Genomic DNA, 17,695 nt, shown 5'->3' on the forward strand with positions numbered 1-17,695 from the left:
CTGCGGAAGGAGGGAGCAGCCCGCGTAGCACTCGCCGAGCACCATGGCGAGGAGGGCTCGGGTCTCCGTGTCCCCTCCACCGAGGTCGCCCACCCCAAGGCCGAAGCAAGGCAAGGCAGCCACCTGGGCAAAACCGAGGAGGGTCCGCCGCCGGCCTGCGCTGACGCCCAACTTTCCGCGCTCCCTTCGCGGCGCCCGCCCCGCGCAGCACCGCGGCCAGGCGCGCTCGGTGGCGGCTGGTCCCGAACGGGCAGGGGCGCGGTCCCGGCGGGCTGGTGGAGCCGCGCAGCGCCAAGCACAGGGATAAGCACTTGGCGGAGGTGGATGACGGCAAACCCGCCCGGGCCAGGCGAGGGGCTGCGCGCAGCCCCGGGTGGCACAAAGGCGCCGTCCGTGGAGCTGCGGCCGCGCGTCCCGCGGGGCGGCGGAGGCCGGGCCCCTCCGCGCCGCCGCCGGTGCGGTGCGTGCCGCGCCCGGAGGGCAGCTCTGCCAGGGGCTCTGCGCAGCGCTCGGTCCCATAATTGATATGTTGGAGCAGCAATAGGGCTCAGTGCGTGCATAGACAGCACACACCTTACAAGTTTGACTCGCAGTAACATTGCTGCACACTAGGAGGGGAGGAGAGTCAGCTCCCTAGAATAAGGAACAAACTCTGCCTTTGCACAAAAGCGGCGCATTTCCTCGCTTGTGAAAACCGTCCCTTCACAGAGAGGAAAGAAAAGAGACGAAGGGGGGCTGCGGGGTGCCTCTAGGAGAGCAAAAGCAAGTTACCAAGAGCGAGAACTTGTGCTGCAACAATCCTCCACTCTTCCTCTTCTCCTCAGGACTCTGGGAGCAGGGATATTCCTCCCCTTCCCCCCCCCTCGCCTTCCCACCCCACCCCCGGCCCCCCCGCACAGTTGGCGCTAACCCAGACTGTGGTCAGCCGCCTTTATTATTACTTCATTGAGACAGAGAAATCCTCTAAGACTTGCATTTCGGGTGGAGGGTGGGGGGTGGAGGGACGAGAAGGAGGAGGGAAAAAAGGCAACATTTGCTGCTCATCATTTTCACTGCACCGCTAAAGTAATTGCGCCCCCCTCTCTCCTCCCCGTCCCTCCTTAGCTTGGATTTTTCGCCTATATCTACAGCTCCAGTAGTATTCGACATACCTTTTTTTTTTTTTTTTTTTTTTTTTCCTTGGTAGCTCTGATATTCAACTTCGCTTCCCAAATCTTCACGCGTTGCATGTTTGCAATTCGGTAAATTTCCCCCCCCCCCCTTTACCCCTAGCCCCCCCAAACTCCTCAATCTCAGCCCAGCCGCTCACATCAAAGCGCCCGTCCTCACTCACAGTGGCCGCCACTCACTAATGGGATTGCAGTGTGCCTGGCTCTGCTGCTGCAGCCGCCGGAGGGAGAGTCGCTGCTGCTGCACCTCTTCGCCGACACTCGCCGGGTGCTGAGCCGCGGGGATGATCAGGATCTTCCCGGATTTCAGCGTGCAGGTGACGGCGGCGGCGGCCGGCGGGGCGGCCGGGGGGGTGCCGGCGGCGCCGGGCATGGGGAGAGCCGGCGCCGCGGCCAACGGCAACCCACAAAACGTCCAGGGCATCACCTCCTACCAACAACGGTGAGCACCGACTGGGAGAGGGGTGTGCGGCTCTTCTTGAGGCTCCCTCACTTGCTTTTTCTTTGTGCTTTTGTGTTTCTTTGTTTTCTTTTTTTTTTTTTTTTTTTTTTAAATATCTCTCATTTCTGTTTTGTTCCGGGGGGGAGAGCTTGGTTGGAGGGGAGGGTGTATTTTTCTCTTTTTTTTTTTTTTTTTTACTTTTTTAAAAATACAGCATCTTTTAAAATGCACTGAGAAGTAAACACAATCTCCTAGTTTTGTCCTGGATGAGCTGTAAAGCAACAATAGGAAAAAAAAAAAAAGAAAAGAAAGAAAAAAAAAGTGAGACCCCGGCATCTTAGCTTGGCTGCTGCAAAGTTTGGGATCCCGTCTGCTCATCCTTTCTAAAGAGGAATTTCTCAATGTCAATGCCTTGTGCAAATCCCAGTGTGTGGCAGCCAGGGGGATAATTGATCATGGTATGCTGATTGATAATTTTCTTTCAACCAAGAATGAGTACAATTTTCACTTGGGGTTGCACACTTGGAATTCCACATTGTAGTTTTAACAGTTTTAGCATGTCACCTGTTACTACAGGGAAATATAGCCAAAACCCTAAGTATACTCAGCACTGTTATTTTTTTCATCTTAAATGCATTCTAATGCAAATGCAGGAAATTCACAGAGAGCGCCTTTAGGAAGCAAAGCGTAGAAAGTTGGCAGTAAGTCATCATGAAGTTTAAAGACGTTCCCCATTGCCCTAACAATTCATCGATATATGCTGATACTAACATGAAGCTTAATTAATTACCTGACATTTCTTTATGTTTCTAAGCCTGAAGTCTGAATCTGTTAGTTTGCTTTATCATAAGCTTACACTCGTAGCCGAATCCTCAAAAAAAAGTAGAAGACAACAGATCTACAGAAATCGGAACAAAACATTTACATTTCTCTAAATGCAATAAAAAGGGCACTGTCCCGAGTATCTTGATTTCCACTATTGCATTAAATTAAATACCGAGAAAAATTCTGTATAATCTTAAACGTCCAAACTAAACATCCCTATGGTGTAAAAGAGAAAAAATTAGGAAGCTTCAGAATAATATTTCAAACTTAATTAGTTTAGGAGCCAGATTTAGATAACTAACTATTGCCTGCTCTGTCGTTCAGCAACTTTTGTGTTGCTTCCTATAGTTTTGATGCCTGTGATAGAAAATGTTTGATGGTAACTTTTGTAGGCTTTATCAAATGAGAGTTAATTGGGACCTGATATTCCTGAAATAAGCTCTGATGATAAGGACGTTCTTAGCTAAGAAATATTTGAAACTAAGCAGGAGTCTTGTTTGCTCGAAGAAACACACCAATCCTTCATATACCACCCCCCCCCCCCAAAAAAAAATATATTGAAGGTGAGACTTATAAGAATAGATTAAAGTTTCTTTCTTTTTATTGATTCTGTATAATTTTTGTCACTTATAAAATATTTAAATTACAATGGAAACTGACGGACACTTTAACGAGGAAGTACAGGCAGCAATCACAATAGTTTAGTCTGTGAAGTGGGGAAGTCAAGGGTCAGAAATGTCAGATTGGCTTTTAGACAAATGAAAGAGACCTCTGGAGACTTTAAGTTAAACAGAATTATGTAGACAAGGCAGCATACAATTTTTTTAGAACTTCGCGTTTAATAGTTTGGTTCTATCAGTCTGCAATCAGGAAGAAGTTATAAAAGCAATACTTCTCTGACAAACTACTAACACCTCTAATCCAAACAGTGCTTAATAGATATTCAAGTACTTTTACTACCAGGAATCCAGACCAGTCTGGATGCCTCGCACATTAACCTGCGAGAGGAAACATTTATGCACTTCCAAATTTTCACTCTATGTTACGGATGACACAGCGTGGTTTTCCGTCGAACGATTTTTCTCCGTGCTTTCTCAAAACGCTTAAAATACGGTAGACACGACACCTCCTCACTCTATTGCCACAGCGGAGAAGACACCTGTTAACTTTTCTTTTTTTTTTTTTTTTTCCCCCTTCATTTCGGAGGCGAGCAGACAGGACTGCCGGCCGGGAGCGGCATCTGCTACTTTGTGCAGCGGCCCCCCCGCAGCCCCGGGAGCCGCCTCGCGCCCCGCCGCCGCTCCCGCCGCGGGCTCGCGGCTCCCGGGGCCCGCGGCCGCGCACGTGCCCCGCACCGCGGCCCCGGCCCCGCGCTGCGCCCCCGCCGCCCCAAGTTACGCCGGCCCGGTGCCTCCTGCGGAAGGAAATCCTTCGGCCCCCGGTGCGCGGACGGCTCCCGGCAGCCAAACTTCCAGGTGTTTTGCTAACTTCTTCCCCTTGGCTCTGCCCTGAGGCTCGCACACGCTCTTGGCCCCCAGCCTCATCCCCTCCCCCCCAAAAAAAACTTTTGGAGTAGTCGCGGAAACGTTTCTCGTGAATAAATGCGGCCGACCTTCGGGGATTGCCCCTTTCCCCAAGGATTTTCCCAGGGAGCAGGATCAGGCCCGGGCATTTGTATTTCCAAGGGAGCAGCAGAACAGTCACAAAGTTTCCTTGGAGATGAAAAGCTTTTAGCGAACGAGTGATTTCTCGGGCTCTCCCAGGGTCCTGGAATGAACAATTAAGGTAGCGGTTTCTTTTCCCCGCTCCTTTACTTCATGATTAGTTTCATAATCTCCAGTAAAACCGCGTGAAGTGTTACACCCTTTGCCAACAAAGCGGGTCGTCATTCTAAGTTCACGTTTCCAGCGTTACGCATTTTTATCTCGCTGGTACCCCATGCCCACTCTCAGGACGTGAGGGCGCGTTCTCGGAGGTGGCTGGGGGATGCCCGGGTTTCCCCGGGCCCGGCCCGTCTGGACTGGATCTGGGCACACCCGGGTACAGCCCCGTGGGTCGCAGGGCCCTCGCATACCCCGGGGCCCGCTGCTCCCACCCGAGCCCGTACTCCACCGTGGAAGCCCACGGGTGACACGCTGCCTGTGCCCGGTGTGTTCCCGCCGCGCTTCTGTGCCCGCGGTGTTGTAGTCCCTGCCTCTCTCTGCTCCTCTTCGCTGCTGGAGCCCAGACTCCAGAGGAAGAAAGTGTGCGAAACTGCAACTGAGTGGCGTTGTTGCGCCGGCAGCAGAGGCTGTGTCCCCTGCACGCAGAGCGGGAGCGGAGCTGGGAAAGCAGCTGGAAAATGCCCAGAAATACTTTCACAGCGGTCAAGCCTGGAGATCCCTGACACCCCTCCTTCCCTCCCCCGCCCCCGCCCCGCTAGCCCGATGGCCTGGCACCCCGCGTAGCCCGGCCCGCGGGCGCGGGGGTGTGTGTGCGAGTGTGCGAGGGAGTGCGTGTGCGTGCGTGTGTGTGTGTGTGAGTGTGTGTGTGTGTGTGTGTGCGTGTGCCGCACCTGCCGGGCGATGCCAGCGGCCGGGCTGCCCGCCGGGGCTGCGCCGCGGCTGGCTCTTCCCGCCGCCGCCGCCGCCGGCCGCCGCTGCCTGCGCTGGGCATGTCTCTGGGGCCGGCGGGGCCCCGGCTCCCTCCGCTCCTCGGCTTATGGACGGCGGCAGCGGCAGCAGCAGCGCTAGCAAGCAAGCGAGCAAGCAACCTGCACCAGGACTGCGCGGAGGAGTGGGAGCCCGCGATGCTTTGGCCTCAGTACTTTTCCTTAGCCTGTCTGGCTAACCGGGGCCATTGCTGCCGCCGCTGCTGCTGCTAGACACACAACACACACCAACATCAGGAGGGGGAAAAGTAAGGGAGAGAGGAGAAAAAAAAAAAAAATCCCAGGAAGATGGCGCCCACCAAGCCAAGCTTTCAGCAGGATCCTTCCAGGCGAGAACGGTAACACTTTCTCTTTATTGAACCTGCAGAAGCAGCAGCAGCAGCAGCCGCCGCAGCAGCGCCGGGCCGGGCCAAGCCGCCGGCGCCGGGGGCCGGGGCTGGCTGCCATGCCGGGGTGGGGGGACCTGCTGCCGGCACCCGCTGCTCGCACAGCCGGGCACCGTGAGTTCCTCCTAGTGCGCACCGCCAGCCGCACGCATACACACACACACACACGCACACACACACACACGCAGACACACACACACACTCCGAACAAACCGCGCAGCAGCGGCCCCGCTCCGGTGGCTGCACCGCCGCGGCTGCCGGAGCCGGTGCTTGGCGGGGGGCGTTGTGGAGCGGGCGCGTGTGCCTGTGTGTCTGTGTGTGTCTGTGTGTCTCTGTGTGTGTGTGTGTGTGTGTGTGCGCGGGGCCGGCAGGCCCCCCCGGCGGCCCCCGCCGCTCGGCGGCCCTGGGGCGCCGCGCCAGGCCCGGCGTTCCGGGCGGAGGGGCCGGCCCCGCCGGTGCGGTTCAAGTGCGGCTAGGCCGGAGCGGGGGGGGCGCGCCGCCAGCTGCGCTCGCGGGGCTGCCCGGGCCGGCCCCCGCCCCGCCGCCGCGCCCGCCGCGGGTGCCCGCGGCCCCCGGGTGGGCAGAGCGGAGCCGGTGCGCGGGCGGGCGGGGAGGCGGTGCGCGGGGTCCGGGGAGGGAGGCGGGGGTGATCGCGCTGCCCCCCCGCTTGGTTCCCGGCCCGCCGCCTGCCCCATGTACTTTTGTTGGGAGAGAGTGCTTGTGATTAATGTGCTCTGCTGGTGACACGAATTGCCCGTAGCGGATTTGTTCTAGTAAAGTGAATCTTTCTAGAAGTGACTGGTAGGAGACAAGAGTACAAGTTCATGTGATGTTACTTTGTGATTCTTACAAAAGTATTCAAAGCTCCATTGCTACACTGCGACGAGATATATGCCCAGAAGAGCGCAGCCAGAGGGTTTGGGGTGGGCTCTTTCCCTCCCGCCCCCTTTAGCGTTACAAGTGAACTTGAGTGTGAGGGGTGAGGAAGGTTCCTGGCTAGTTGGAAAAATGGCAATTACCATTTAGATAGCCTTTAAAAGTAGCTGGATCATGTGTTAGTCGGTTTATATTTCACAGCACAAATAAGTCTGAAAAATATTTAAACAAAAGTACTTCAGCCTTAATTTCATACTTGCATATTTTAGAATGATCAGCTTTTCTAGTACAACTTCCAAACCCCACAGATTTTGTCTAAGTAGCTGTGCCATTTTTCCTAAGAAAGCAGACTGTGTGGTATAAAAAACTCATACATCTCGTATTCACCAGTGAAGTGTTAGTGTGCTTGTCTTAGATGCATTAGTGTTAACTGTTGCACTTTGACAAGGCTTTGTTGATATGTAGCAAAATTAGGAGATCACGTAATGGGAAAACAGTGCATCCTCAGATGTCAGTGACTTAACTACAGATTTTCATTTTCAACTATAAACATTTTTTTTTTTAAGCTTCATTCCAGTGACTGCAAAGGTGTTTCTACTGTGTTAATAACACTTAAAGCAGCAGGTTTTTCTCCTGCAGAATTCTTTCTTGGAAAAACAATTCATATGAATACATCCTGTTCTCCCACAACAAACAATTCTGCTGTCTTCTTTCTGAGAATGTTACTGTATTAGTGCTAAGTGTATTTGCCAGGATAGCTTCAGTAATCTCTCCAGCAGAAGCATATTTGTGTGCCATTTTGGGAATTTCTCTGAGATAGGAATCTTGAAGATAGAATTAATTTCTAGGGGAAACTTCATAGCCTGTGCATGAGTGCTTTCTTTATCACCTGTCTCCATTTGGCATTCGGAGAAGGTAAATCAAAGTGCGCGATTTGTTATTCTGCTCCACTTGAGAGCTGAACTAAATAACACTTGGTCTGAAATTCTGATTGAAGTTGTAGGAGGATATATACTGTATTTAATTTAATGCCCTTTAATAGCATCTTCTTGTTCAGCTCTGATGCTGTCATTTTAAAGGTTGGATATGAGTAGTTTTTTCCTGTAGGGAGTGGGAGGTGTAATCATTTCAGGGGAAAAAGGTAGTCTAAATTCCTAGAACACTAATAGCCACAAACTTGGCCTAGTGTCCAGGAAGTTGTTTTTTGCCCTTAGGGTTCACTTTATTATCACTCTTTACAGTGCTCTGGATAGTTTAGGTATAAGTATTGCATGTGGAAGTTGGTGACATTTTTTGTAGCAAAAATAATGTCAGTCTGTTTATTCCTTAAAGTTTTGGAGAAAATGTATCAATGCTTCAATAAACAGATACTTATGTACATTTTATTAAAAGTTGTGTAATGTGCTCTTGAAGTCTTGCATGTATCTATTTTAGCTGTTATTGTACACATCCTTTCATATATATGAAATACAGGAGCATATCACTTACTGAAAGGGTTTCGCAGTCTCGTAGCTACTACTTCAGTAAACTAGTTCTCAGGATTAAGAATCCTCTAAATTAACTTTATGTACATTGTTTTTTTAGTGTTCACTACCTCAAGTATTTAGGCAGATTGTGTTACATTTTTTCAAGCAAAAAATATGCTCGCAAAACAGATGTAAAAAGTAGTAGTCTCTGATGTTAACAGGCACTTGAATGGTTTTGAAACTTTTTTCACCTGTTTAGGTTCTTAAAAGGATATATGAAAAGATACACACTTATATTTGTTTGTTTTTCTTGTAAACTGTGAGTCTTAGCAAATTTTACAGTTATAGTAACAGTTTAGTTTTTTCAACTGTGTGGATATACACCCAAGAAAATAAAATAGACAGAAGTGTCATGCATATGATATGCCAGCATTGATTTGTATAGACTATCATAATATTAGAGTGCTATTGATTTGAAGTGAAAGAGAAAAACCTTTAGTTTGGCACTTTTTCTAGAGCATGAGCTTAAACATAGCAGTGATAAATGATGATATGCATTGTCTAACACTTGCTTTTATATAAATAGCTCCAGAAGATTGCTTAAATGATAATCGAAAATATGAAATAGGGTGGCCTTCATATCGCAAGGCCAAGGGTCTACAAATGGAAAAACTGAAATAATGAAATATTTCCAAGGCAACAGACTGTCAACAAGAACAGTAATGCATGGGCATATCATAGAGCTACCAGAGAGGATATTAGATCTTATAGCTCTAGAGCCAGGAGTTATAATGACCTTTATTAAATAGAGCCCTCCCACATTACAAAAATCTTTCTGATTTCTGATTTATGGATTAGCAGTCATACTACTCTTCATAATTTGAAACATTCTCCCTCCATTTTTGATTTGCTGCATTTTTCTCCACTGGAATCATACATTATTTAGAACTTACATGAGAGTATTGATCAACAAAACTTATATTAGGTATTTTCAGTAACTAATGGGATTCTGAATAACAAGGTTTTGTCTGCAGCACCATTTTTACATTCTTTACAGCACAACTGTTTTTTACTTACAAACTATATCCAGTTAGCTTGTTTTCTAACAATTTGATGGCATTATATTCTAATGCTGTACTATAAGTAAGTTACAAATAATTAGAGAATTTTGTTAACAGATTAGTACAACGCTCAGACCCATAGGTGTTGTTAAGAGAATATGAGAATCTATTGTCAGTACCCATCTCTTTTTATTAGCATCTCACTTGAATTTCAGAGTCTAATATACTGGCAATTTCAAATCACATTTGTTTGAAACTTGGCACACAACTTGCCAGCCCAGATGGGAATTTTACTGCAAGAGTGATGTAAAACAGTTGTTGAAAATTGACATCCTAGGTGTTAGTTTCATCACCATACTTCCTAAAAAGTAGAGTGTTTAAATTTTTTTGTTTCATAAAATGATCTTTATAACAATATCCTCTTTCTTGAAAAATGTATTCTAAGATAAGAATTTTGAATAACTGATACTGATCATGAAAACTAACTGTTACCATTTTATTAACATTTTTGGAATGATTCTTCTCTCATTGAGGTCAATAGAATGAAGCCATTTAACCAACGTGAAAAAATTCATTTGTTAGCAATTAAGTAACTGTTTACTGTTATGAAACCATTTCCTGAAATCTCATCTCATGTGACTAAGCCTTACATTTGGTTATTCTGTCAGATCAATTTTATATTTTTATCAGCAGTAGCTCTTGCCGATATAAAAGCACCTCATCTTGTGTTTTCAGCATAGTCACGTCAGCATAGTCATAGCATATTTTAAAATGAATCAAAAAAACTTGTTCTGCAGGATGTCACCCTGGAAATTTGCTTACATATCCCTAACATAGGATATTTTTAAGGTACATAGCTAAAGACTGCATTTTCACCCCAGTTGTTCGTTTCTTTGGTCTGTTTGCTTATGTTTAATGTTTGGCTTTTTTTTTAATTTTATTTCTCTTTTTTTTTTTTTTAAGAAGCTGCCAAAGATTTAAGGCCATGAAATGAGATGAAATGTATTGAAAATTCATTTCAAAAGAATTAAATTTTTTCAGAATAGGCAATTTCTTTCTATGTAATATTTATAAGGCTACTGTGTGTTATCTTTAACATATAAAATCCCATTAGCGCGAATGAGGTGTACGACTTTTTGTTTAATAGGACTTTGCATAATAAGGATAATTTGTAATAATATTGTATTTTCTGCATAAGAAGATGTGCCATAGTAAGAATATAATAGTTGCTGCCATGTCTTATATGACTAGAGCATTGTTCTGTGACTAGCTGGAGCAGTGGTTTTGCAATACACAAAGTCCTAGTCAAATGAATAGGATCGTTGTGCCATTCATTTGAACAGGACTTTGAGTAGTACAAATATTCGTTAATTTTGTATGCCACAGAAGTATATTACACAGCACAAAGAAGGTACAGTAAGGGTAGGATAGTATTTGTGTCTCTAACTTGGCAGAACTGGACCCTGTCTTTGGGAGAATATTAAGTTCAAGTTGTACCTTAATCTTTAGAAAAGTCCCAAATGAAATTATGTACACAATTAAAGTATCCTACAGAGAATCACAAGCAAGGATAAAAGTATTTTTAATATATAATTTAATAGATGTGATTTTTTCCTCAGAGAGATTGCAATAACAAATATACTTAGTGGGAGGAGAAGTGAACTTTGCCTGTGTTATTGTAAAACGAGAAAGTCTTGAGATTGTCAAGTAAAACCAGAGTGATTCTCAAGGAGAGCCTGATCTCAGCCTGCTGCAGCTAGATAGTGAGAGTTATGCCAGCCCTTACCCAGCACTACATGCAGGCAAGAGCCAGACACATTAAAGAACAAGTGATATGTTACAAAGAATTTGAAACAGATTACTGAAAGAAGAGTTTTGAAGATTTTCTTGCTTAGGCTATTTTCCCAGACTTTCTTGTATGTTGCATTTTGGACTTTCACTCTTCTGTCATGTTCTGTCAATTGTCTGTTCTGGGGAACTTCTCATTGATGTCAGCCAATGTCTGAAGAAGACTTTAATATTAATACTGAATATTTCTGTAGATATGTTTCTTTATTTGGCTTTGCATGCTTCGAAAGGTCTGAAAACGCTGTTCTACATGTTTTACTGATGAGATAGTTACACACAAAAAATTCTTGAGAACTAGCAGAAGTGGCAAAAGATGTCAATGTAAGCATTAGGAATAAAATTCCAGCCCCCATTTTGACTGTGTATTCAAAGATTACACTGCCTTCATTAGAGGGATTTACATTTCTTTTACAGGCAAAACCTCCACTGAAATAAAGTGCTTTCAGAGAATGGCTTGATTGCAATTTAAAATTAGCTGTTAGCTTGATATATAATAGAAGTTCAACACTTATGTTAAATAATTTAAGTGGAAAAGTACTGTTCCATTACCTGCAGGCATGTTAGGTTTACATATGTATATAGTGAACTTAGGGGATATAGTCAGAATAATATATATGTATGTAATCTACTATAATATCCCAGGGGCTTGGATTTTCTGAAGAGCCTGTTGGATTTAGGCATTCAACACATAGTGCATTTTAGTGAAATATAAGCACCTAAATTCTGTAAGCGCCCTTTAAAATACTTGCCTGGGAATTTTGTCTCCAACAGAAATTTAGAACAGGCTTCATTAGATATTACGTTGTTTTAAGCTGAATTTTATTGTGTAATGAATAGTCTTTGAACAGTCATTCTGGATGAAACCCTAAAGGGTTATGGTTTTGCTGAAATTTAGGCACAGAGCTGTATATTTAAATATTAGAACTCTATATTTACATATTAGAATAGGGGGTAGGGGATATTCTTTCCCTCTTGCTTAAATGCCATGTTTGAAAGTCATGTGCAAATTCACATTTACAATCAGTTTACTCACAACCTAGGCGTTGTGAGTTAGGTGCCAAAGCTGTAATTCATTTAGCAGAAGTATAGTATACCAAATTTTAGAAATATGTTTGTTAAAAAGCTGTTTTTTCTTAGACATGATGGGAAGCAGAATTTGTTACTTTGTGGGAAAAAAATGTAAGTGGGCAGTTTTTACAGGTCAGGGTTGAGGTCAATAGAAAGAACTGGCTCTGTACAGGGCTGGCAGCATGATTAAAAAAGGGAAAAAGTATTGAAAAAAAAAAGAGAATAGCTGCCAGTGGTACTTATCCTTCAACCTTCACAGCTGGAAAAAAAAGTAGGTGATTTTATTTGTCTGACTATAGTTAGATGTAGGATTGGCATGTTTGCTTCACCTTTGCATAAATTGCTAACAATATGGACAGGAGGTTCTTGAAAAGCACTGCATTTTAAAAAACAAACCTGTTTTCTCTTGCTAAGTAACAAACAAGATGAACATAAAAAGAGAAACAAATACTTTGGGCTAATTTATCTATTTATTCCTTCCGAGCTGCTGTTCAGTTTTACAACAAAACTTGTATTTCTTGGGAGAAATCAAAAATACAGTAATTTTTCCATTGGCTGAATGAGCTAGATAAATGGTACTCAAGTAGTTGTTTGCAGAATCCAAGCAGTTTACTAAAGTATCTTAATTAATTGGATGTTCACTTTAATAGTGAGGTTTCCTGTTTATAAGAGTGCTCTGTAACAAGAACATATATTTGATACATAAATGATACATATGGTTTCAGAAGGCCCATATTTATTCAAGATCTATTTTTACTAAACAACTGTTTCACATTAACAAACAACAGGAAATAAATGGAGGTGACAGAAAATAGACTTCAGATGAGAAGCTTGATAGAAAAGATACAGCTGATTCCAGATCTGTCAAGCATATATGCTGTTTCTTTTATCAATCACTCTATTTATGCTCAAATTTCCAAGCTAAGAGATGCTGTCTTTCCTTTTATTCCTTTTTTCTAGCCTGATTTTCCTTTTCATTCCTTTTTAATAGGAAGAAATATGATTCTCTACAGAACTACACTTTTGAAACTGATATGCTATGCTTTTTAAAAGTAGTATTTCAAATTTTTTTGTATCACTTCCAAAACCAGAACAGGAGACTGCAGGATGTAGCAAACATTGCAAATCTCCTTTCCTTTCCCCCTAAATTATTTGACATACTAAATGTCTATCTTTAGGACCAGTGAGTATTTAGATTATGGATTTAGAATTCCTTTAGGAGTGATTTTTTTTTTTTTTAATGTTTATTATGGTACTACTGCAAAAAAAAAAAAGATGCTTAAGTTCTATTCATAACTTGTTTCTTGTGGATATTATAATTTATTGCAATATATGTTCAATTCGAATAGAAAAAAAAAGCAAAATGATTAAGGGAAAAAGTGTGTTTTAACTGACAGAAAATGGAAAATACTTACCCTGAAAAGCTCAATTAGAGTTCTTCAATATTTATTCTGCTTCTTACTAATTATGAGGAAAACTTTAAAGGATTTTCCACTGACTTATATATACTGCAAAGTGCAGGCATATGTTGTATATTAGATAGATACAGAATATGTATTTGCTTGAAAGGAAATAATTCTACTTGCTCATCTTCAGCAAGCTACGTCTTACTTTATCTAAAGTTAAATGTAAATACATGTACTGGAATGGAGATTTTCTTTCCCTCTAATGCTGTGAGGAAAAAGTAGGCTCATCTTTTTTTCTTTTTCTTTTTTTTCCCCTCTTTTTTTTCCTCCTCATTTTTATTGTTCTGTGTAAATGTAATTTGTTAATCCTGTGAAATTTGTCATAGATAAATTTGCTTGGATTATCTTGTCACCACCGTATCTGCATTCTTTTGTTCATTGCTTATTCATAATTTAACAGTCTGGCAGTGAGCCTTTTTGGGATGCTCACAAAAGATATATGACCTCTACCAGCTGCTACTATAACCTGCAGAATGCACAGCAAGACATTAGAAACGTGAGGATTCCTCTACTGATTAAAGTGCTCTTCATTTAAACAGTCTGTTCATGAGAATCTCAGGAATCTTTGTGGATAGCAGTCTTGATTTTTCTTTTCTCACAGAATTATTTCTAACATTTTCTTCTGATGGGAACACTAATATTGAATCTTAAGATGGTGATGCTTAGCTCTCAGATGGACTAATGGAAATTAAATCCCTCATTATATATGCCTGTGTATACATAAGTGTGTATGTGTATGTGTACACATTTTCATATACCTGTACCAATCTCTATCTATGCATGTGTATATACATATATTTATTTCCTGCAGTTTTACAATGGGAGAAATTAGTGCCCATGTGTGCTATTTTAAAACTAACTCATCTATTAGGATATTTTTCAGCACATCTTGCTATGCAGTACTAATTTACAGAAGAGTTATCCAGTTTAACCCTGCTTTTGCCCTAGTGTCTTACAGACCCTATTGTGTAAATACTCAGCATTATACAGCACATGAAAGACGTTAAATATAATGTTACTTGAAGTGTAACAACATTTTAGATTTTCATTATTCTCCTGACTCAATTTAGCATATAAATTTTTCCCTTTTTCACTTATATTTTCTTTTTATCTGCAGATCATCTTGTATGTAATGGCTGGTTTTTACCTCCCCTTTGTGCTGGCACATGATTATAGTTCAAAATAATTCATTGCTAATCCATGCAGTATTGGTTCATCTCCATCACTTTGTTTTGTGATTAGAGCCTTAGGCCTGTAAGAACATCCTTCTGCACAGTTTTCTATCCTGATTTTCCTTGACTGCATCCCATTTTTTAAGTAGTTCTATCATTACTGTTCACCTACTAGTCCTATTTAATTTTTAAAAATGTATCAGTTAAAAGAAATTAATACTTTCTGAGGTTATTTCTCCAGGGTTTATGAAAAATATTTGTTTTCCACTGCAGTAAGTCTTCAGGAGTGGTGTGTATAGGTCTTGGTTCATCTCAGCTGATGATGGAAATCTGACTTGAGTTTCTCATTTTTCCTTAGCAGTCTGAATTTCCTCTCTACTTATTTACATTAGGTGCCTCAAGAAGTCCGGAATCTTAAAAAGAAACACTGTTTCTTTCTTGAAACAGACTACAATAGAATAGAAATTACTGTCTTGTCATTTTCAACACAACATTTCAAGCAGAGCTGGTGTAAAATAAAGCTGACAAAGGAACTTTTAAAATATATAGGGCATGATCCTACTATGATCACTCTGGTTGAAGTTACTGTTTATTGGGTCAGATATGAACTGATGGGACACTAGAACTGGGCTTCTGTGATATAATGATATTGTAACTTTATCAGATTTACATTACCCATTTTCAGATTTTGAAGAAAATCCATAATTTTATTTCACATCAAAATATGCTAATTTTATGAGAAGGTCATCTAAAAGATTTTTCAAGACTTTGTTTCAGCATTGAGTAGTCCTGTGTTCCTTTTAATAATTACTTTCATCTCATTGTAGCCGTGTGTTTGAAAGTGTAGGTCAATAAGGATGATCGCATTCAGAATTTCATGATCTGTGTAGTGGAACAAATTGAAAGCAAAGCCTGTATCAATCACTGTGAAGGGAGGGTTAATTGTTACTGCTTCTCAAGCCTCTGGACAGATAAACCAGTAATGAAATACTTATTGCTCTGATATGTGAATGGTTAAGGATGAAACAATGGAAACAGAAGCAGTCTTCAAAGATAACAAAAAACCAAACCAAACAAAAAAAACCCCAAACAACCCAGAAACCAAAACAAAAAAACAAACAAACAAAAAAAGGCAAAGAAAAAGAGTATTTTGGGCTAAAGTAAGATACTGCATATGCTATGTATTAACATTTTGAAAGTAGTTTTCTTTTCATCTAATAGAGCCTTTTAGGAATGGTGTAAGAGAGTAGAATGTATAAGGTTTCTAAAGCAGAAATAAAATAAGAATTTTAATATTTTTATTATGCAAACAATTTAAAAGGTTTTACATTAATCCTGGACCTTAGGTAAAAGTAACATTTCAACATTAAATGTTTTCTTTTCTCTGTTTTAATTTGTGGTACCTTAAAGTGTTTATTTCTTTTATTTCTTTAAAAACACAGCTGTATTTACTAAATCAAGTATGTTTTGTTTTCATGTGATGTTGTTTTAAAGCATTTTGCCTACAGCGAAGAAGGACTCTAAAAGAATGTTTAAAGATAGAACCAGAAAAATAAAAATAAGTGCAAAACCAAATTACAATACTACAGTAAATATTTAACTATTTCTAGATTGTGAACTTAACATTTTAAACATCTGTTAGTTACTTATATGTTGAAATATATGCAAAAATATTTAGCCAAATTGAAGTCTTAGGCCCATGACAATCATCTCAACACAGTGGGTAGTTCTGAAAATTAATGAGAATGATAATACTGTAAAGACTGTTCCAGAGTTTGCCCAAATTCATTATCTAAGACTCTTGTTAAGAACATCTCAAAGAATTTTAACCAGGAAAATATATTAATGGTTCAAAAGCATTTTTCAAAATGGTGATTTATAAAAGTATAATGGAATTATATATGCAAGAGCTGTAGTTAGAAACACAAATAACACAGGAGCAGCACATTATGAAGGAACATTTTCCAATAGCTAGAGCACTTGGCTTTGATTTTTTCCATAGGTGTCAAGGTTTCCTTAACAATTTATATTTTGAGATTAAGGAAATGAAATAGTGTAGGCAACCCTTAAAAAGAAAAAAAATTTTGTCTCCTTGTTAGCTACTTAATGAGGCCTAGAACTGCTTAAAAGCTAAGCAAAGTAATTAATAATTTTAGAACTTGTATAAACATCTTTTAGCACTTCGAAACGTCGAAAAGCACTTTCAGGAGGAAGGGTGATGAGACACATCTTTAGATTTCTCTTCAGAATGTTAAGAATTTCCTGTTGCCTGTTTCCTGATGGGATTGACACAGCTGTGTATCATATGGAATGAAAGAGGAACCAAGTGCCTGACTTTGTTTTATTCAAGTCTTCACTTAAGAAAATGTATGTGTTTATTTTAGCTCTTTCTTCAACACGTCGCTGATATGAATGCTATACACAAAATTGTCCAAATGGGAGTTATTTACAATTAATTTATCTTTTTTCTAAAGGACACAAAACGTTAATAAATAAAGTACATCAGTAAGAATGGTGGTGGGTTTTGGTTTTTTTCCTTTTTCTTTGCTGCATGCAATGAAAAAGAGAGAGCTTGGAAGATTACTGTTATTTCCATTTGTATTTTCAGAAGTGGTTGGTGTATAGAGGTATCTGAGTATTTGCATGTGCACGTGTCATTGTTGGAAAACATGTTAGTTTATAGAGTTTCTTACTAATTTTGGCTGTTGTGCAATCACATAGTCCATCTACAAAACATCTTTCATGGGAGATGTGAATACAAAATAGGGAGGAATAAGAGGATCAAAAAAAAAAAAAATTAAGTAGTAATTTTGTTATAGCCTGTTCCACTTCATGGACCAATTCTTCAAAGACAATTCAGGGTGGGAAACTGTATTTGTTTAATTTTTTAGTAATTTCCTTCTCTGGCAGAAAGCTTAGCAGAAGATTGCAAATGTGGTTAATTGATCTGGGAATGGGTCACAAAAGGTGATGCAGATCCATAGCAGTGGGGCCGCCCTTCCGCTTGCGTCCCGGTTCCTGGCAGAGCTTCGTAAAGCTGTGTGCTACTCACTTCCAGTTGGAATTCAGAATAACTCAGGTCAATATGATCTTCTCAGAGGGCTGTATGAGGCAATTTCAGTTGCTATATAAAAGCCCATGGCATTGCAATACTGTGAGCAAACTAGCTTCTCGGCATCCTGCTACGGCCCTATGCTACTGAAGCAGAAAGAGGCAGAGTGCAGAGCGCATGGCAGCAAAGGGCAGTAGTGCTAAGGGCATGCTGA

At 41.6% G+C, this 17,695-nt stretch overlaps 1 protein-coding gene and 1 long non-coding RNA gene across 12 annotated transcripts in view; one reads left to right on the forward strand and one right to left on the reverse strand.

Annotated features, from left to right (window-relative positions):
• LOC140684388 (uncharacterized) overlaps nucleotides 1-1,467 on the reverse strand; it is a 44,033-nt gene extending 42,566 nt beyond the window's left edge. The window contains exon 1 of the long non-coding RNA XR_012056598.1: nucleotides 1,350-1,467. This is a non-coding gene — a long non-coding RNA (uncharacterized lncRNA). The remainder of the gene's footprint in view (nucleotides 1-1,349) is intronic.
• The window catches only part of NPAS3 (neuronal PAS domain protein 3), a 592,726-nt gene continuing 575,995 nt past the window's right edge, over nucleotides 965-17,695 (forward strand). For 4 of the 11 annotated variants that reach the window (XM_072930745.1, XM_041716413.2, XM_072930746.1 and 1 more), the window contains exon 1: nucleotides 1,251-1,611. In XM_072930745.1, the coding sequence (XP_072786846.1) occupies nucleotides 1,454-1,611 (158 nt within the window). In that variant the 5' untranslated portion in view covers nucleotides 1,251-1,453. The other 7 variants (XM_072930748.1, XM_032748496.3, XM_032748497.3 and 4 more) reach the window with 5 other exon arrangements.

This window comes from Taeniopygia guttata, chromosome 5 (assembly GCF_048771995.1).
Source record: "Taeniopygia guttata chromosome 5, bTaeGut7.mat, whole genome shotgun sequence".
Lineage (NCBI taxonomy): Eukaryota > Metazoa > Chordata > Aves > Passeriformes > Estrildidae > Taeniopygia > Taeniopygia guttata.